Source organism: Schistocerca nitens, chromosome 5, assembly GCF_023898315.1.
Source record: "Schistocerca nitens isolate TAMUIC-IGC-003100 chromosome 5, iqSchNite1.1, whole genome shotgun sequence".
Classification (NCBI taxonomy): domain Eukaryota; kingdom Metazoa; phylum Arthropoda; class Insecta; order Orthoptera; family Acrididae; genus Schistocerca; species Schistocerca nitens.
Genome location: NC_064618.1, coordinates 861,397,371 through 861,419,409, shown reverse-complemented (window position 1 = coordinate 861,419,409; position 22,039 = coordinate 861,397,371). Strand labels below are relative to the sequence as shown.

The window sequence follows — 22,039 nt, the reverse complement described above, 5'->3', positions numbered from 1 at the left end:
GTCATACGGTGGAATAGAAACAGCCCCTTTCCTTTACTCCATCTGCGAGTGGAACAGGAAAGGGAATGACGCGTTGATAGAATGTACCGTCCAGCCTGCAACGTATGGTGAATGGCAGAACGTGTACGTAGATTAAACACTCCGGCGTTCTGTGAATGTCACATGCTTCTATATTGTTCCACTACAGTTTTATCTACATAATTATGTCATGACATAATGTACTTTCCGTGGATTTCGAATATACTTTAAAATGTGGTTATGGATTTATATAGAAAAAATTTCTAGACTTGTTTGTTCCCGGTGATTGGAGACCAATTCCTCTCCACATTAGGGCAGGAAATACATGGATTACACTGCAGTTACTACGTTTTCATAATCGTATAGCGATCGTTCATATCGTAAAACTGACGAGCTAATGAGTGTGGTGCTTCCATAAAACAACTTTCATCAGTAACTGTGTATGCGTTTAACATTACAAAAAATGGTTCAAATGGCTCTGAGCACTATGGGACTCAACTGCTTAGGTCATTAGTCCCCTAGAACTTAGAACTAGTTAAACCTAACTAACCTAAGGACATCACACACATCCATGCCCGAGGCAGGATTCGAACCTGCGACCGTAGCAGTCTCGCGGTTCCGGACTGCAGCGCCCAGAACCGCACGGCCACTTCGGCCGGCTTTTGACTTTACAGTCGCTTAAATTGACACCGAGGACCTCCTCGACAGACGAGGTTCTCAACAAACGCTATTGCAGTGACATTCAATGGAGAAATAGTCGTTTCGAATACTGACAGTGGTAGACATTGTTATCACCAGTATTTGGCCAGAAATAGAACTGAAAGAACGAAACTGATAATCATCCGATTGTATACTAGTGTCCTGAATTGAATCTCACAGCCCTTAGCAATGTGTTGGAGAGTGGAGGTATAAGGAGAAACGTCCCCTTTGAACAATTGTACATGACTGTGCTTAAACTGACACACAATATTTTTGGCGCAACGTAATCTGACTTTCAGTAATCCCTACAGAAGAATGGCCCTGACTAACAATAACCTATACCTTTCATGAATCACTTACCTCACAAAAATCTTCGTTACTCGAACTACTGCAAAACAGCGAGCGCCACTACTGCCAGCTAAATAAAAGATCCAAACTACGGAAGGCACTAACTACTGATAGGCATAGTTAGCAAATGAAAGATTTTAATAGAGAACAAAATATGTATTTACCTTAATAGTCATAATATATATAGCAGTTCATGACATCCATTCTTACAAATCTACTGTTTCTGATGGACACACCTCCAGATTATCCATTCTCAAAAATCCGCCATCTCACTTCCCCCCATCCACCACTGCTGGCGGCTCACCTCCAACTGCGCAACGCTACGCGCTGTTAACATCCAACTGCCCAACACTACAATAGGGAACAACAATGCAAACCAGCCACAGACTGCACACAGCACAGCCAGTGGTTTTCATACAGAGCGCTACGTGGCGTTACCAATATAAAAACCTAAACAGCCTACTTACAAAGGTACTCCTCTGGTAACCTCCGTCATATCGTGGATGAAGATATTAAACTCGGCGCCCCTACTTGTCTTATTCGCGAAGGATAGGACACGTGTTGGCGGCATTCCATTTAAATAATCAAACTCCGCTTTCACTCACAGAGTCCCGATACACATTTGATATACTATAGGGAACAACAAACAATCCTGCTAGAGTAGCATCAGTAATTGAGCATTATAATAGAGGATCAAAATATCGCTGCAGTTGTAAGGTTCTTTTCATTTTTTTTTATTTGTCAGTATTTAAGCCACGACCGGTTTCTGGCTCTTACATACTTATCAACAGGTGTGATAACTTTATACTGTGATACCGAGCGCCGCGATGGAGAGTATAGTACGAGGTGTACAACAGCGAGCGCAGAGAACGGTGTAGCGTACACGAAGGAGGAAGCAGACTGGTAAAACACATTGGCAAAAATACTGCCGTCTGTTGACGGGAAGAACAATGCTGGACCAACTAGCCCGACCGCTCACAATTTGAATTAGTGATTTACATGCAAAAGAAAAAAAAAATTAATATTTTATCCTATGACTTAGGCGCGTTCTTGTGCGTCATTATCTGTGGCTTCACTATATTAAAATTTGCCTCTCATAAATTATGTGAAATTTGTCTTACGTGTTATTTTACGTTATCCTTGTGAAGTCGCCGGCTTTTAGTTAGCAGGCTTTCAACTGATCCTGCTTTTAATGTGTCTCTTTAGTGGTATTACTGCTAGCTATAGTAGATATACACTCCTGGAAATTGAAATAAGAACACCGTGAATTCATTGTCCCAGGAAGGGGAAACTTTATTGACACATTCCTGGGGTCAGATACATCATATGATCACACTGACAGAACCACAGGCACATAGACACAGGCAACAGAGCATGCACAATGTCGGCACTAGTACAGTGTATATCCACCTTTCGCAGCAATGCAGGCTGCTATTCTCCCATGGAGACGATCGTAGAGATGCTGGATGTAGTCCTGTGGAACGGCTTGCCATGCCATTTCCACCTGGCGCCTCAGCTCGACCAGCGTTCGTGCTGGACGTGCAGACCGCGTGAGACGACGCTTCATCCAGTCCCAAACATGCTCAATGGGGGACAGATCCGGAGATCTTGCTGGCCAGGGTAGTTGACTTACACCTTCTAGAGCACGTTGGGTGGCACGGGATACATGCGGACGTGCATTGTCCTGTTGGAACAGCAAGTTCCCTTGCCGGTCTAGGAATGGTAGAACGATGGGTTCGATGACGGTTTGGATGTACCGTGCACTATTCAGTGCACCAGTGGTGTACGGCCAGTGTAGGAGATCGCTCCCCACACCATGATGCCAGGTGTTGGCCCTGTGTGCCTCGGTCGTATGCAGTCCTGATTGTGGCGCTCACCTGCATGGCGCCAAACACGCATACGACCATCATTGGCACCAAGGCAGAAGCGACTCTCATCGCTGAAGACGACACGTCTCCATTCGTCCCTCCATTCACGCCTGTCGCGACACCACTGGAGGCGGGCTGCACGATGTTGGGGCGTGAGCGGAAGACGGCCTAACGGTGTGCGGGACCGTAGCCCAGCTTCATGGAGACGGTTGCGAATGGTCCTCGCCGATACCCCAGGAGCAACAGTGTCCCTAATTTGCTGGGAAGTGGCGGTGCGGTCCCCTACGGCACTGCGTAGGATCCTACGGTCTTGGCGTGCATCCGTGCGTCGCTGCGGTCCGGTCCCAGGTCGACGGGCACGTGCACCTTCCGCCGACCACTGGCGACAACATCGATGTACTGTGGAGACCTCACGCCCCACGTGTTGAGCAATTCGGCGGTACGTCCACCCGGCCTCCCGCATGCCCACTATACGCCCTCGCTCAAAGTCCGTCAACTGCACATACGGTTCACGTCCACGCTGTCGCGGCATGCTACCAGTGTTAAAGACTGCGATGGAGCTCCGTATGCCACGGTAAACTGGCTGACACTGACGGCGGCGGTGCACAAATGCTGCGCAGCTAGCGCCATTCGACGGCCAACACCGCGGTTCCTGGTGTGTCCGCTGTGCCGTGCGTGTGATCATTGCTTGTACAGCACTCTCGCAGTGTCCGGAGCAAGTATGGTGGGTCTGACACACCGGTGTCAATGTGTTCTTTTTTCCATTTCCAGGAGTGTAGTAGTTTTTGACTGTGCAGATTTTAAGGTTTAGTTACCTTCCATTTTATTTAGTAGAGACGTGTTTTTTAATAGGAGTGTCTATGTGTATGTTCTTTTAACTCGTGACTGTGACACGTAGCTCGTTTCTTTTTTTTTTCATTTATTGAATCTCGATTCCCCCCGAAGGGGGTGGGCTAGCAGCAGCCTATTACGCTGCTCTGCAGCCTACAGACTTTTTAAAACGTAAGAAGAAGATAGGAAACAATAAAAGCAGGCGATAAAACGGTGACTTAAATTGTAAAACGGCGGAAAATTGTGGAAAGTTAAAACATAAAGCAAAGGGTTGGCAAAGCTAATGAAATACACAGGAAGCAGACAGGTAAGATAGTAGACAGACAATTAAAAAAACATGGCGACAGTCCGGTTTCTGTTCGCAAGAGATATAAAATCACACCCAGCGACAGTATAATGTCCGTTCGTAACACTTCGGAAAAGACACACAACCCTGAACACTCACTGTAAATACTGCACTAAACTGTCGGCACAAAGATGACACGTCATAGCCAGGGGCAAATGGGGGGCGGGGGGGGGGGACCTGGACAGATGGGGGGGGAAAACAAGGAGGGTGGAGAGGGAAAACGAAAGGGGGGGGGGTCAAAAGGAGGGAGAGGACTCATAAGGGGGGGGGGAGGGGCATGGCAGACGCGAAAGGGAATGACACGTAGCTTTATGCGCCTCCACTAAATTAAAAATTTGCATGCCACTCACGGAAAGAAAAAACTGCATTGTGTTTTACAGTTTATACATAAGCTTTAAGTCGCCGGCTTCCAGTTAGGAGTTTTACTACAGTTCTGTACTGCCTCTGTTCAGCATGTTCCATTACCACTCAGAATGTACTCTTAACGCTTTTCGCACACCTTTTTCCTTTTGCACGTAAATCACTAAGTCAAATCAGAACGCCCGAGCTATTTCGTCTCGCTTTGTTCTTTGCGTCAACAGACGGCGGTACTATTGCCAGTCTGGTTTACCAGTTTGCTTCCTGCTTCACATACGCTACTCCGTGCTCTGCGCCAGCTGTCGGTACACAGCGGCCTGTCCTCGTCCATCGCGGCGCTCCGGTCACAGCACAAAGTGTTTAATTGTCCTGGTGTACATTCAATATTTCCTTACACAGGCAGTCCTCCGTAGCACTGTCTGGTGTCACTTTGGCATTGACTTAGGTTTTACCCCACCTAGCCCGACCGCTGTCTTCTAAAATAATATATGGTACTTCTTTCTTTGTTTCTCATATTTACTACTGCGTGTAAAAATTATTATTAGCTTCGGCCGCTTGTTTATCACACCTGATTATGGGCACGTGATTGTCCGAAACCGGTTGCAGTTTAAGCACTGAAAAATAAAAACTAAAAATAACCTTACGACTGAAGCGGTATTTTGATCCTCTACTACAAGGAACAAAAGAAGGTGGTCTTTCATGATCATTTGAGTAAATCCTGTGAACACCCCCGACTATGGGTCACAATATTCGTGTCGAATAAATGACATGTTAATTTGTGGTAGATTGGCGACTATCGACTGCAAACCACAGGTAACGTAGAAAACCCACTCTTTAAATTTGAAACATAAACAACTAGTGTGTCCACATTATGGACGTTCGATGTTGCAACACGCGAATGGGTAAATTTACAACAGGTATTTTGGGAAACATGGTAATCAACAACCAGTTTCATGGACGTATCAGTATATATTGCTTATTAGTATGAATTAAGTGCAAAGTAAATATGAAGTGCAACTAGAATGATGCTTGAAGATATAAGGTATTTTATCACGAATGACTAGTTATGCAACGGAAGACGAGGAGACTAAAGATCAAATCATGCTCGAAGTAGCCATCCATGAGGCGGGGCCTGTTTTGCCGTTCCGAGACGTCCGTTGCTGTGTGGCGACATCGGAGGCGGTGTTCACGGCTCGTCAGCCAACCTGCAGCTGGGGCTAGGTTTGCAGTGCGATTCACTAGGTCCACTGTTTCCCACATGGTAGTGAAGTGGAAACTTGAAGGGATACGTACAGCACAAAAGCGTACAGGCCGACCTCGTCTGTTGACTAACAGAGACAGCCGACAGTTGAAGAGGGTCTTAATGAGTGAGGCAGACATCTATCCAGACCATCACACAGGAATTCCAAACTGCATCAGGATCCACTGCAAGTACTATGACAGGCAGGAGATGAGAAGACTTGGATTTCATGGTCGAGCGGCTGCTCATAAGCCACACAACACACCGGTAAATGACAAACGACGACTCGCTCGGTGTAAGGAGCGCTTTGCATATGCCTTGAGGACATTATCGAAGTGATTCTGCTAGTGTTTATCTATGGTACTGAGGCGATTACGGGTCACCGCATCAAACCTCTCCTGAGTGTAAATAACTTGTAACCGATGCTCTTTTGCCAGTTTATTCTACCGCCGGCCGGAGTGGCCGAGCGGTTCTAGGCGCTACAGTCAGGAACCACGCGACCTCTATGGTCGCAGGTTCGAATCCTGCCTCGTGCACGAATGTGTGTGATGTCCTTAGGTTAGTTAGGTTTAAGTAGTTCTAACAAGGGAAGCTCCCCATCGCACCCCCCCTCAGATTTAGTTATAAGTTCGTACAGTGGATAGGCCTTGAAAAACTGAACACAGATCAATCGAGAAAACAGGAAGAAGTTGTGTGGAACTATGAAAAAATAAGCAAAATATACAAATGAGTAGTCCATGTCTAACATAGACAACATCCAGGTGGGTATAAACCCATGCGCGCCTTGGTCCCGTGGTTAGCGTGTGCAGCTGCGGAACGAGAGGGCGTTAGTTCAAGTCTTCCCTCGGGAGAAAATTTTAATTTTTTGTTTTCAGACAATTATCAAAGTTCAGGCACTCACATATAATCAAATTCGCTCTCCAGAATTCCAGGACATGTTCAGATTTGCTTGGACATATGCAGGATTTGACGGTCTACACACGGAAAAATTTGAAAACGTTAAAAACATATGTTTTGACAGAGCACAGACAAAACTGTGCGACTGTGAAACTGTTGCATTCATTTGTTGCAGTTAATGTGACAAACTCTTATGTTTTCACACTTTTTTGGGAGTGATTATCACATCCACAAGAAAACCTAAATTGGGCAAGGTAGAAGAATCTTTTTACCCATTCACCAAGTGTACAAGTTAGGTGGGTCGACAACATATTCCTGTCATGTGACGCACATGCCGTCGCCAGTGTCGTATAGAATATATCAGACGTGTTTTCCTGTGGAGGAATCTATGACCTATGACCTATGACCTTGCAATCAAATGTTTTCGGTTTCCATTGGACAGGCACGTCCTTTCGGCTACTAATCGCACGGTTTTGCAGTGCGGTCGCAAAACACAGACGCTAAACTTATTACACTGAACAGAGACGTCAATGAACGAACGGACAGATCATAACTTTGCAAAAATAAAGAAAGTAAACTTTTCACTCTAGGGAAGATTTGAACCAATAACCTCTCGTTCCGCAGTTGCTCACGCTAACCACGGGACCACGGCGCTCCTGAACTCGGACTCTCCTATATGTTGCCTATCTTGCACGTGGACTACTCAGTTTGTATATTTTGCTTAGTTTTTTCATAGTTCCACACAACTTCTTCCTGTTTTCTCGATTGATATGTGTTTAGTTTGTCAAGGCCTATCCACTGTGCCAACTTATAACTAAATCTGAGGGGGGTGCGATGGGGAGGTTCCCTTGTAAGTTCTAGGGGACTGATGACCTCAGAAGTTAAGTCTCATAGTGCTCAGAGTCATTTGAACCATTTGAGCCATTCTACCCCTGGCACCCTGAAATTGACGATTGAACAGTGGAGAAAACGTTCTGTGGAGTGAGGAATCATGGTACACAATGTGGCGATGCGATGGCACGGTGTGGGTGTGGCGAATGCCCAGTGAACGTCATCTGCCAGCGTGTGTAGTGCCAAGAGCAAAATTTGTAGGTGGTGGTGTTATGGTGTGGTCGCGTTTTTCATGGAGGGGGCCTGCACCCCATGTTGTTTTGCGTGGCAATCACTGCACAGGCCTACATTGATGTTTTAAGCACCTTCTTGCATCCCACTGTTGAAGAGCAATTCGGGGATGGTGATTGCATTTTTCAACACGATCGAGCACCTGTTCATAACGCACGGCCAGTGACGAAGTGGTTACATGATCTTAACACTCCTGTAATGGACTGGCCTGCACAGAGTCCTGACCTGAATTCTATAGAACACCTTTGGGATGTTTTGGAACGCCGACTTCGTGCCAGGCCTCACCGATGGACATCGATACCTTTGCTCAGTGCAGCACTCCCTGAAGAATGGGCTGCCATTCCCCAAAAAACCTTCCAGCATCTGATTGAATGTATGCCTACGAGAACAAGCTGTCTTCAGGGCTAAGGGTGGGCCAACACCATACTGAATTCCAGCACTACCAATGGAGGGCGGCACGAACTTGTAACTCATTTTCATCCAGATGTCGGGATATTTTTGATTACATAGTGTATATCTCCCTTACAGACTGCGAGAATAAAATAAAGGGGGGAGGGTGTGTACAGAGGCATACAGAGAGCAGTTTTTCCCTGGATCCAGAGACAAATGCCGAGGGACACAGAATAGTTAATACAGGTACACAACACAGCCGCTATGCACTGCACAGCTGCATGAAGCTGCCGTATGCAGATGGGAAATATTTACCACGTGAAATAAGAGCAGCACTTGTGTTAGAAACAGCCTGTACTGAAAGCAGTCAAGCGATAGAGCTTTCCACATCGTTCTCAGTCTTGTCGAACGTCTCTGTGTGGAAGTAGTACGAAAAATTGAAACAGTTATAATACAATAAATTACTGGGAACGGCTGGGTTTCGTAACGGTATTCCCATCACACATCATCGGTAAACAGACTGTTCGAAATTTCTTCTGGAGGTCTTCGCTTATCACCAAACCTAAGGCATATACACTGCCTGGCAAAAGAAGTGAAGAAGCTAGCACACGTGGTCGGATGTCAATACATACCGTGCACAACATTGACGGGTATGTAAATGACTGGAGTTTCAGTTGTGTGTGACAGATACGACGGCCACCAGTGTGCGTCAGTGTTGTTCGGGTTTAGTGCTGTTACGAGGAGCGGGAGGTCGTACAAGGGCCGTGAGTGACCACTGCGAAGGAGGCGGAGGTGCCACCGACCCGAGGTGGTGCACTGGTTATCGCACCGGAGCCGCGTCCAGAAATTCAGATTTAGGTTTTCTGTGATTTCCAGTCCAATGCCAGGATCGTTCCTTTGATAGGACACGGGCCATTTCCTTCCACATCTTTGACACAATATTAAAATGGCTCTGAGCACTATGGAACTCAACTGCTGTCGTCATCAGTCCCCTAGAACTTAGAACTACTTAAACCTAACTAACCTAAGGACATCACACACAGCCATGCCCGAGGCAGGATTCGAACCTGCGACCGTAGCAGTCGCACGGTTCCGGACTGCGCGCCTAGAACCGCGAGACCACCGCGGCCGGCCTGACACAATATTACTTCTGTCTTTCTCACTGCAGCTGTTAACATATTTTTCATACGAGTTTATAATGTATTTTAAATGCGAACATTTTAGGTTAGGCTTTACCGTGACTGTTGTACGAGGGCAGTTCAATAAGTAATGCAACACATTTTTTTTCTGAAACAGGGGTTGTTTTATTCAGCATTGAAATACACCAGGTTATTCCCCAATCTTTTAGCTACACAACACTATTTTTCAACGTAATCTCCATTCAATGCTACGGCCTTACGCCACCTTGAAATGAGGGCCTGTATGCCTGCACGGTACCATTCCACTGGTCGATGTCGGAGCCAACGTCGTACTGCATCAATAACTTCTTCATCATCCGCGTAGTGCGTCCCACGGATTGCGTCCTTCATTGGGCCAAACATATGGAAATCCGACGGTGCGAGATCGGGGCTGTAGGGTGCATGAGGAAGAACAGTCCACTGAAGTTTTGTGAGCTCCTCTCGGGTGCGAAGACTTGTGTGAGGTCTTGCGTTGTCATGAAGAAGGAGAAGTTCGTTCTGATTTTTATGCCTACGAACACTTTGAAGTCGTTTCTTCAATTTCTGAAGAGTAGCACAATACACTTCAGAGTTGATCGTTTGACCATGGGGAAGGACATCGAACAGAATAACCCCTTCAGCGTCCCAGAAGACTGTAACCATGACTTTACCGGCTGAGGGTATGGCTTTAAACTTTTTCTTGGTAGGGGAGTGGGTGTGGCGCCATTCCATTGATTGCCGTTTTGTTTCAGGTTCGAAGTGATGAACCCATGTTTCATTGCCTGGAACAATCTTTGACAAGAAATTGTCACCCTCAGCCACATGACGAGCAAGCAATTCCGCACAGATGGTTCTCCTTTGTTCTTTATGGTGTTCGGTTAGACAACGAGGGACCCAGCGGGAACAAACCTTTGAATATCCCAACTGGTGAACAATTGTGACAGCACTACCAACAGAGATGTCAAGTTGAGCACTGAGTTGTTTGATGGTGATCCGTCGATCATCTCGAACGAGTGTGTTCGCACGCTCCGCCATTGCAGGAGTCACAGCTGTGCACGGCCGGCCCGCACGCGGGAGATCAGACAGTCTTGCTTGACCTTGCGGCGATGATGACACACGTTTTGCCCAACGACTCACCGTGCTTTTGTCCACTGCCAGATCACCGTAGACATTCTGCAAGCGCCTATGAATATCTGAGATGCCCTGGTTTTCCGCCAAAACAAACTCGATCACTGCCCGTTGTTTGCAACGCACATCCGTTACAGACGCCATTTTAACAGCTCCGTACAGCGCTGCCACCTGTCGGAAGTCAATGGAACTATACGAGACGAAGCGGGAATGTTTGAAAATATTCCACAAGAAATTTCCGGTTTTTTCAACCAAAATTGGCCGAGAAAAAAAAATGTGTTGCATTACTTATTGAACTGCCCTCGTAGACATTAAATGAAACGACAAATTCACTGTTACCAGTAACTGTTTATTTATCTCCATGACACGTTTCAAAAAAAAAGAAAAAAAAAGGTCAAATGCCTCTGAGCACTATGCGACTTAACTTCTGAGGTCATCAGTCCCCTAGAACTTAGAACTACTTACACCTAACTAACCTAAGGACATCACACACATTCGTGCACGAGGCAGGATTCGAACCTGTGACCGTAGCGGTCACACGGTTCCAGGCTGAAGCGCCTAGAACCGCACGGCCACACCGGCCGGCCAATATCTTCTACATTGTTCCGTTGAACTCCCTGTTGTGCTCCAGTCGGGTGAAGTGGAAGTTATCTTGTCTGTGGGTCCGCTGACTGTCGGTCGGTTGGGTTGTCGTCGGATCGTGAATGGTTGGCTCGACTGCCTGTCTCACCATGTTTGAATTACAGGCCGACCCTCGAACACCTGGCCCTCCTTGTGTGTACTGCCTTATTTTTTTAAAAAATTTGTTCTTGTTGTTGGTACTTGTATGGCTTCTAGCCGGTTTTGTGTTTTAAATTAGAGCTTTTTACTCTTAAGGCCTTCAGCCTAGTTTAAAGTACTGTTTCACGTAAGCCCTTCGGCATTTTAAAAAATGTTTGAATTTTTAAGTCTTCGGCCTTCAGCTGATTTAAATTTAACTTGTCTACTTCAACCTATTGAATTTTTAAGTATTCGACATTCAGCCCTTTTCAGTTTCAGTTGTTTGTTTTTAAGGCCTTCAGCCTAAATTAAAGAACTGTTTCACGTAAGGACTGTGGTATTAAAAAAAAGATAATTAATTAATGTTTTGGAGTTTTAAGTGTTCGGAGCTCAGCCGATTTGAATTTAATTTGTTTACTTCAACCTAGTTTTAAGACAAGCCTTGTCTTTTTAAAGTTCTGATTATGCTTGCGTTTTAAGTTATTGGCCTTCAGCCGTTTTTAAATTAAAGTGGCTTTCATCCGGTAACTAACCCCCAAAGATTAAAGCTGTCTGTTTAAAAAAAAAAGTTTTGGGCTCTTGTAATGTTTGATCAAATAATAAAGTTGTAGGTTCGATTGTAACTGACAGCGCCTTACTTTGGCCCCTTTCCAGGATTTATTCTATCTGTCCTGTCCTCAGGGTTAGCAGGGCGTCTCACATACAACACACACTTTAATTCATCAGAACCAGTCAAATGGCTCTGAGCACTATGGGACTCAACATCTTAGGTCATAAGTCCCCTAGAACTTAGAACTACTTAAACGTAACTAACCTAAGGATATCACACACACCCATGCCCGAGGCAGGATTCGAACCTGCGACCGTAGCAGTCCCGCGGTTCCGGACTGCAGCGCCAGAACCGCTAGACCACCGCGGCCGGCCAGAACCAGTCATGCAAATTATAAGTAAATCGGTTTTAATCATAACCCTATACAGATTTTTAAATTTTAGCCTGCTCTGATTAGTTTAGAAAACGCGTCTTTCAGTGAAATACGAGTCCACAGTGTACAGCAGTTCGTAACGTGTGCACCTCTGCAAGCACCGATCGTCACTGAAAGTTTTCGCTTCAGCGTCGCTGCCATGAGCACGTGAATGAGAAACTGGGAATCGGCGAGAAAGATCTCGGAAAGTCTGCCTCGGCAGTTTGCTAGGCGGCAGAATTCAGTCTCCACCGGCGCCTGGCTTGCAGGTGAATCGATACTCTACCTGCTGCCTCACTTTGTTAGCGGCGCAGCTGACTGTTGCAAAACTCCGCACAAGTTGGTGAAAGGCCGTAGGCTATGAATCACTCCTCTGCAAGCTTTTATTCCCGCAAGACTCTCTGATATCTCCGGAAGTTCCTTTCTCGCAGCCGTCAAAAATGCTGTTCTGTCGCTGGTGGGTTCTAATACGTGTTTCTTCGTCATTTTCAAATTCATTGTTGTTCCAAATTACGCAGTAAAAGTTAGTCATTAGAGAAAAATTTTGGAACGAAAGTTATTTATGATTTATTTCGCAGTTTCCTGTCTCCCTTGTATATGCTTTTGCTTTTTCTTATGATTTAACTCTGAGATTCCTGTAGTTTATGATATATTGACTATGTAACATGTACGTCCCACATTGTAAGGAAATTATCGGACATATTAGACATGCAACATGTAGCGAACTAAACTGAAGTGTTCACGAAAGATTATTGTTCTAGAACACGCCATCATTCGCCTAGTTTCACCTAATCTCAACCTTCCAAACTGCTTCCGCTTCTTTCATTCAGTCTTATATCTCGTGGTCTTCTTCACGTGCATTCCCTAGGTAAAGTAACGTGCCTGAAGTTTCTGTTCATATCTGGAGAAAAACTTGTTGATCTGTAATTAAATTCCGTACAATCCAGCAACTATCTTCGTTACTCGGTGTGAGTACCAACAATAAAGTTTTCCATTACTTCGTTCTTAAAATAGGCAGTTTCGCAATCAATAAATTCCCATTATTATCTTGATCTGCTACTTTACGCTGCACAGATTGCAAACGCAGATGTAGAAGGTTGATAGTTTTGCTTTCCCTTTTCCCAAACAGTGTTCTGATTCAGAATAGCACTTTCAGCCTACGTCCTCAATTATTTGTTGAATGTATTCCAATCTCTGTCTTCGCCTACAGTTCTTACCCTCTACGGTCCCCTCTAGTACCGCGAACGCTATTCGCTGATGTCTTAAGAACACAGGATACTTTTGAATGATGGATATCTCGAAAATTTTTTCAATACTTTATTAAATTCTATAGTCTTCCCTGATTACAATGATACGTACGTTAATGGGTTTAGAATGAAAAATGATTGCTACATGTCAAATTTTAAAGTCTCCCCCATTATTTAAATTATAGAAAACCTTCAGTATTTTGGAAGATTTGGAAAATTTTGTTTCTTCCTATTCTGTTTCGGCTACGCCATATACGGTGGTAACATTGCCTGTTTCCAGCGTCTATTAATGACCATCTTTGCACGTGTTTACTTTCGCTTCAGTAAAATATTATTTTTTATGTCCTACTGAGTCTAGATGCTCATTAGTGCGCAATAAATGCTAGCAGTGCCACACATCTGGAAGTTTTATTAAAGAAAATTCAGCGGTAACTAGTTTAGAAGCAAAGCATACCATACTATTGACAGGAACATATATATCAGTTCTTCAGGGATGATTCAGTTTTTTGTGTTAATAGTGATGCTGTTTGGAGTGCAACCTAAACCACTCTAATTGGTTGTTCATTTACTGTCAGGCAGTCTACGCCATCACGCTATTACATTTCACCACTTCTTTCAACAAAGAATAGGGTTCGATAGTCAGTAACTGCTAATGAAATTATATCACAGTATCTCTTACAATACAATACAATACAATAATTTTACTCCTAATAATGCATTAAATGTCAAATTCTATTGCTAGACAAATGATGTATAATTTCTTTTAAGCAATTTTATACTCATTGACGTTAAATGTATTTTATCTCCCTAGTAACCTGATGCAACAAAAAGAGTTTAATAGTCATTATTGCTGAAGTATATGGACATTATATAATATTTGGTATACATTCATCAGTGAATCAATAAGTGTAATTACCGGACATTGTCAGAAGGAAAGCGATCTCTATATCAGAGTAAAACAGCTTCCAAAATAGAAGTTTTATTGCCCAGGTCGCAATGGATACACATCTTGATTACTAGTTGCAGCAAAGTTATGTTGCCAATTTCAGATCATGGGATACGTGAATTATAAAGCCCCTTTGTGTGGTACATTGTCATCAATGGCAATCAGGCTCTGCATGCACAATAAAAATACATTTTGCTACACCAAAATACCTGTCTCCGTGAATAAATTGTTGTAAGTTCACCCTCAAGTTCAGGAAAAAATAATTTGTCATTGAAATCTGGATGCTAATGATAATTTCATGTCATTCCCATACTCAAGAAGTGGGTGTCGGGAACAATGCAGAAATTCCACAATGCCGTAGTGTTACAATCCCTCTTCTCCCTACCCCTCACTTTCGTTAACCCATAAATGTTGTGTGATTTGGTAGTTACTAGAATGAGTATGTAATAGAAAGTGAAGAATAAATATTCTTGAAAATTTGAAGATTACTTATTGTACTGATGAAAAATATCGGAGAATCATCCAAATTCAATCTTGTCTTGCCGTTACTAAATCAGTACATCACTTCCAACACCAATGCAAGAACAGGAACGCTTCAAACGATAACCTAGCGGCTATTGAGCATCCTTACATAACCATATTCGATTTTAACGGTTAGCCAAGACCAGATATAGATGCAGATAATAATTCAGAAGTAGGCTGAAATTGTTATGAAGGTTAAATGTGCAAGGAAGTGGGTTCTGACACACTGAGGAATGATGATGTGGTGTTTGAAATTCTCCAAGGCTGTAAATATTTTGATCATGAATGCCATAGTAGGTAGTTCACCTGTGTAGTAACGTACATCTCTAAAAAGGATAAATCACAGAAAGCGGACAGACAAATATAGTGAAAAATCTGTCTAAGGCACCCACTGCATTTTTACAGTTTGATTATCTGTTTCGATCTCGTACACAAATCTTCAGATCTAAAGCTAGTGCTGCAAAGGGCAGTCTTAGATATAAAGAAGATATATGCCCCAAATCGAAACAGGTAATCATAATTTTGAAAAAAAAAAAGTATTACACTTCACCAACGACGGAAAGAATATCGAGAGTGCTCAAGAAAAGAAAGAAATTCAACAATATGTGCCTCTTACAAATGAAATCAGTAGGAAGTATGACGAAGCCAAAGCCAATGGGTGCAGGATCAATCTGAAGAAATTTAAAAGAAAATCGTCGTCGGATGGACAATTCGTCATATTGAACAGTCAAAATAATTTTCAATGAATTAAGAGTGGAAAAGGAATTGCTCTGTTGAATGTAGAGGTAAGGAAGCATAGGAAAGAGTGACCTGCAGGTTTCAACGAGGGGGAGGAACTTCCTGCTGGTGGGATGAGATGTCGATCTGAAAGATACAGGGGATCCAATAATAGAGTCAGAGTTTCATAGGTCTTGGGAAAATCTGCGATAAAGGAAGCCAAAGAAAATAGATAACTTACGTTAGGAATTTCTAAATCTTTACGGGAAGTGGCAACCAAACGATTATTAAAGTTACTGAGTTAAATCTACGACACTAGAGACGTACCATCGGACTTACGGAAGAATATCATCCACAAAACCACAATGACACAAAAGGCAGATAAACGTGATAACCGTCGCAGCGCAAGAGTCCAAGTTTCTGACAAGAATAATATATATAAGAATGGAAAAGAACACTGAGATGACAAACAGTTTGGCGTTCGGCATCAAAAAATCATTCCTGGCATTTCGATGGAAAATGGAAGGAAAGTGAAGTATTATGTAACGTGTATAAAAACCAAGAGAGACAACTGAGAATAGTTACACCAAAGGAGAAAGGCGTGGATTAAAAATGGCGTAAGGTAGGGACACAATCGTTGTTCTCTACTGTTCGACCTGTGTATCAAAGAAGCAAGAAAGAAAGTGAAATAAAAATTCACGGTGAAAGGATATCAGCGATAAGATTCGCTGGTGACATTTCTATCATCCGTGAAAGTGAAAGAGAATTACAGGACTTGTTGAACGGAGTCTGCTGGGCACAGGACATGGACGAAGAATAAAGAAGCGGCAGAAATGAGCGACAAAGCTACCGTCAAAATTATGGATCGCGTAGAAGATAAAGCGAATGAAATCATCTACCTTGGAAGCAAGGGTGACTTAAAAAGCAGACTATCAAAGGCGATGAGAGTGTTTCTCGCCAAACGAAGTCTGCTAGCGTGGAGAAAAACATCTTAGAATGTACGTCTAGAGCATACCAGTGTGAAACATGGCTAGTGAAAAATATGGAAAAACGAAGAATTGAAGGGTTTGAGATCTGACGTTACAGAAGGATGCTGAAAAAATGTTCAGATGTGTGTGAATTCCTGAGGGACCAAACTGATGAGGTCATCGGTCCCCTAGACTTACACACTACATCGATTAATTTATGCTAAGTACAACACACACAACCATGCCCGAGGGAGGACTCTAACCTCCGATGGGAGGGGCCGCGCAATCCGTGACATGACGCCTCTAACCGAACGGCCACTTCGCACTGCCAAGGATGCTGAAAATTAGGTGGACTGATAAGGTGACGGACGAGCAAAATCTCCTGAGAACTGCCGAGGAAAGGGATATGTGGAAAACACCAAGAAGGAGAAGGAACAGTATAACAAGATACTTGTTAAGACATCAGGGAATTAGTTCCAGGGTGGAAGCCCTAGAGGGTAAAAGCTGCAGGGGGAGACAGAGACTAGAATACTTCGAACAAATGGCTAAGGACATTTGATGTAGTTGCTACGTAAAGATAAAGGAATTGGCGCAGGAGAGGTAATCACAGTGGACCGAATGAAACCAGTGAGAAGACAGATGATCAGAAAAAAAGTCATCCGTGACTCTCGCCAGGCCTTACGTTCTTAGACGTAATATGCCCCACGATTAAAGGGGAAAGCTAGAGACAACCTGCTAATCTCTTTCAATTTCACAAGGGTGCAACATGCTACACAGAACAAGCTGCTTGTGGAGATGTTTTGCCGTCATTTTCCATCGACTGGTTATGCAGTGTCGTGTTGTGTCTAAATCGCGTGGTTGACTGTGGTGACAATAGTGTAGTGTTCCGCTTGTATATTTGTGTGTGTGTGCACAGTGGAAGGAATGGACAGTGCGGTATTAGGTACCATCTCCGCTCTGGTAGCTGCCAAGACCAACGCGATCACCCTAGCGCCGCGCTGTGTATGGACGGATGGGAATTTGGATTCCCGTCCCTGCCGAATGTGATTCCAGAGTCTAATCACAGGCCAGACAGGTTCACACCCATTACAGCACTCCAGCATGTAAAATATTGAACAATAGACTTTGGTAACTGAAGGAAAAGATAGAAAAACAATAACAGTGTTTACGGTTGCCAATTGTGCTGAGACACTAATATAAATAAATATTGGCTCAAATGGCTCTGAGCACTATGCGACTTAACTTCTAAGGTCATCAGTCGCCTAGAACTTAGAACTAATTAAACCTAACTAACCTAAGGACATCACACACATCCATGCCCAAGGCAGGATTCGAACCTGCGACCGTAGCGTTCACGCGGTTCCAGACTGAACCGCCTAGAACCGCACGGCCACACCGGCCGGCAAATAAATATTCTAGTATATGTTTAACAAAGGTGTTTGACGTGCTGTGTGAAATTTTACGTAATAGTTCGACAGAGCTATTCGTACCGGCACCATAAATATGAGCAATAAAACGAAAAGAGCAAGAGGAAATGTTCAGTGCCTAAATTGAAATAACTACACATATACATGTTAACTTTTAGTGACATGGTTCCGACTGTTGCGTTATTACTATAGTAATACATTGGCAGCTTGTAAAAATTTAAAAAGCTCTTACAACACGCAGGGTCACTCATGTAGAATGGCGTTATTCGTCGGAAAAACCTCTTTCACACGACATCAAGTGTTGCAAGAACTATTGTCTCTTCCTCTTCTATTTTGGGCTTGCAAAGAGAATTCGACTCATGTCTGTACTATCAGAGCAGCACAGAGTCGATTTGGAGTAATTCAAACGCCGCGGTATGGGTCGGAAAACTTGCGTGGTTTGAATCTTATACGGTAGACAATAGATATCAGCCATCTGGGGAGGTGAACATCGAGAAACCAGGGTCTACGTGGAATAACGGGCTGAACACGGGCATTATAACGTCCCCTGAAGAACTGAGACACGTTCCAGTCCTCTTGCCATTGTTGAAAAACATTGTGCGGCCACACGGTAGAATTCAGAAGACGAAAGTTTGAGGTCGATTATTCTACCGAATTTTGTGGCTTCTATAGCAAGAATATTTCTCATTTCAGAAGAAGAACGAAGAGGAAAATCGAGAATCTGTTAGGTGACGATCAGTTTGACTTTAGGGAAGGTAAAGGTACCAGTGAGGCAGTCCTCACGTTGCGGTTGGCAGTGGAAGTAAAGCCGAAGAAATATCAAGGCACCTTCACAGGATATGTCGACCTGTAAAAACCGTTCGACATTGTCAAATGGCGCAAGATATTCGAAAGTCTGAGAAAAATAAGGGTAAGGTATAACGAAAGACAGGTAATGTACAATATATACAAGAAGCAAGAGGCAACAAAAAGAGTGGAAGACTGACAAAGAAGTGCTCGAATTAATAAAGGTGTGAGAGGGGGACGTAATCTTTTGCCCCTAGTGCTCAATCCACACACAGAAGAAGCCGTGACGGAAATAAAAGACAAGTTCAGGAGCGGAATTAAAATTGAAGGTGGAAGGATGGCTATGACGAGATTCGCTGACGAGATTGCTATCCTCAGTGAAAGTGAGGAAGTGTTACAGGCTCAGTCGAATGGAATGAACAGTCTGATGAGTGCAGAATATGGAGTGAGAGTAAGTCGAAGAAAGAGGAAAGTGATGAGAAGTGGCAGAAATGAGAACAGCCAGAAACTTAACGGCAGAATTGAGGATCACGAAGAAGATGAAGTCAGTGAATTATACTACCTAGGCAGCAAAATAACCAATGACGGACGGAGCAAGGAGGACATCAAAAGCAAACTAGCACTGGCAAAAAGGGCATTCCTGTCCAAGAGAAGGCTGCTCGTATCAAACATAGGCCTTAATCTGAGGAAAAAATTTCTGAGAATGTACGTTTGGAGCACAGCATTGTATGGTAGTGAAGCATGGACTGTGGGAAAACCAGAACAGGAGAGAATCGAAACATTTGAGGTGTGGTGCCGTATAAGAATGTTGAAAATTAGGTGGACAGGCAAGCTAAGAAACAAGGAGGTTTTCTGCGGAATCGGCGAGGAAAGGAACATATGCAGACACTGGAACAGGATGTGAGGATATCTATTAAGACATCACGGAATGCCGGCCAGAGTGGTCGAGCGGTTCCAGGCGCTACAGTCTGGAACCGCGCGACCGGTACGGTTGCAGGTTCGAATCCTGCCTCGGGCATGGGTGTGTGATGTCCTCAGGTTAGTTAGGTTTAAGTAGTTCTAAGTTCTAGGCAACTGATGACCTCAGAAGTTAAGTCCTATAGTGCTCAGAGCCATTTGAACCATCACGGAATAACTTCCATGATGCTAGGAGATGAAGAGGTTGGCAACAGGGCAGAAATTCACGGCGGGCCATTTCAAACCAGTGGGAAAAATGATGACTTCTCCTTTATAACTGACGCCGCAGTGAAATTTAACTCACAGGTATTCCACTGTCCATCTTTGGATTCCACACTGGGTGCATGGCCAAATGATTCTAAAAACGTGGCTGGTGGTTTTTGAATTCCACTTCTTGTGCCTTAGAGACTGTAAGGTCAACACAGGCTACAATCGAATAGAATTAGGACCTTGGAAACCGAAGATCGGTTACATATTTTAGTGCTGATAGTATAGCTACAACTTTCACAGAAAAAAACGAAATTCCAGACTTTGAATATCTTTTTTTTTTTTTTAGATTTGCTTCTGTGGACATAGAAAAGCACATCCAATGTGTTCTCCTTCTTTTAATCTGGAGCCATTGGTAAAATTTAGAGTCGTTCGGGTTATTCTTTCACCATGTTGCTTTCAGTGTACAGATGGCACTAGTCTAGCTGGTGAGCTAGGAGGTGAATTTGTTATAGTCTGACCCACAAACAATGGCGGTTCGTGGAGCTCGAGACGTGGCCAGGGATTGCACCGTTACCGGGTCCAAGCGATGGTAGCGGTAAGTGTATACACGTGCTCTGTGCTCAAAGAAAACGCGTATACTCTAAATTATGTCTCTCGCTTGCTCGGGGAGAATTTGTCACTTACCAACACCAGTGACAGATCACAACAAATGGAACAAACATTCGCTATATGAAACTTCCTGGCAGATTTAAACTGTGTGCCGGACCGAGACTCGAACTCGGGACCTTTGCCTTTCGCGGGCAAGTGCTCTACCATCTGAGCTACCCAAGCACGACTCACGCCCCTCCTCACAGTTTTACTTCCGCCAGTACCTCGTCTCCTACTTTCCAAACTTCACAGAAGCTCTCCTGCAAAACTTGCAGAACTAGCACTCCTGGAAGAAAGTGCTAGTTCTGCAAGTTTCGCACGGGAGCTTCTGTGAAGTTTGGAAAGTAGGAGACGAGGTACTGGCGGAAATAAGGCTGTGAGGACGGAGCGTGAGTCGTGCTTGGGTAGGCAAAGGTCCCGAGTTCGAGTCTCGGTCCGGCACACAGTTTTAATCTGCCAGGAAGTTTCATATCAGTGCACACTCCGCTGCAGAGTGAAAATCTCATTGACTACATAGCTCGTTACGATCGCGTTTAATGCTCGCACTGCCTACGACATTCAAAGCTCAGAGCTGAGAACACAACAAAAGGCTCGTCGGTTGCCGCAGAAAGCGTGACGTAGATTGGCAGAACGAGCCCGAACTCGACCGCCATCGTTCGTGACTGCGACTATAGTCGGTGGTGCTGGCGCTGACGCCCGCTCCACGGGCGGGTAAGCGGGCCCGGCACGCAGGTGTGCGGGCGCTGGTGAGGGAGGTCTGACGCGCTGCGCTGTGCTGTGGCAGGGGCGGAGGTGTGCGAGGGCTGCGGCCGCGAGATCCACGACCGCTTCGTGATGCGCGTGTCGGGCGCGTCGTGGCACGAACACTGCCTCGCCTGCTGCGACTGCGGCGCGCTGCTCTCCGGCTCGTGCTACCTGCGCGCCGGCAGCCTCTACTGCAAGCACGACTACGACAGGTAAGGGGGCCAGTCTGCCCGTGCAAAGTACACAGCGAGCTGCACACAAAAAAAGTATGTCTTAAAATAAGTGAATTTTATCCGTAGTGGATGCTGCTCAACTCCGTAGCTGTTCCTTTATGAGACGTAGAAAAATTTCCGCTATCAGTCACAATAAAAGATTATTTATTCGTCACACGACCAGTTTCGGGCGTGTGCCCATGTGCAGGTGTTTATACATTCAGGTACATGTCTCCCTTGCTGAAGATCGCTGTTTGAAAAGGAAGAAAACTACACTCCTGGAAATGGAAAACAGAACACATTGACACCGGTGTGTCAGACCCACCATACTTGCTCCGGACACTGCGAGAGGGCTGTACAAGCAATGATCACACGCACGGCACAGCGGACACACCAGGAACCGCGGTGTTGGCCGTCGAATGGCGCTAGCTGCGCAGCATTTGTGCACCGCCGCCGTCAGTGTCAGCCAGTTTGCCGTGGCATACGGAGCTCCATCGCAGTCTTTAACACTGGTAGCATGCCGCGACAGCGTG

The 22,039-nt window shown here is 44.6% G+C and overlaps 1 protein-coding gene across 1 annotated transcript in view; it reads left to right on the top strand.

Annotated features, from left to right (window-relative positions):
• LOC126260765 (LIM homeobox transcription factor 1-beta) overlaps nucleotides 1–22,039 on the top strand; it is a 197,512-nt gene that overhangs the window by 100,224 nt on the left and 75,249 nt on the right. Inside the window, exon 4 of the mRNA XM_049958104.1 lies at nucleotides 21,335–21,506. Coding sequence (XP_049814061.1) covers nucleotides 21,335–21,506 — 172 coding nt within the window. The remainder of the gene's footprint in view (nucleotides 1–21,334; nucleotides 21,507–22,039) is intronic.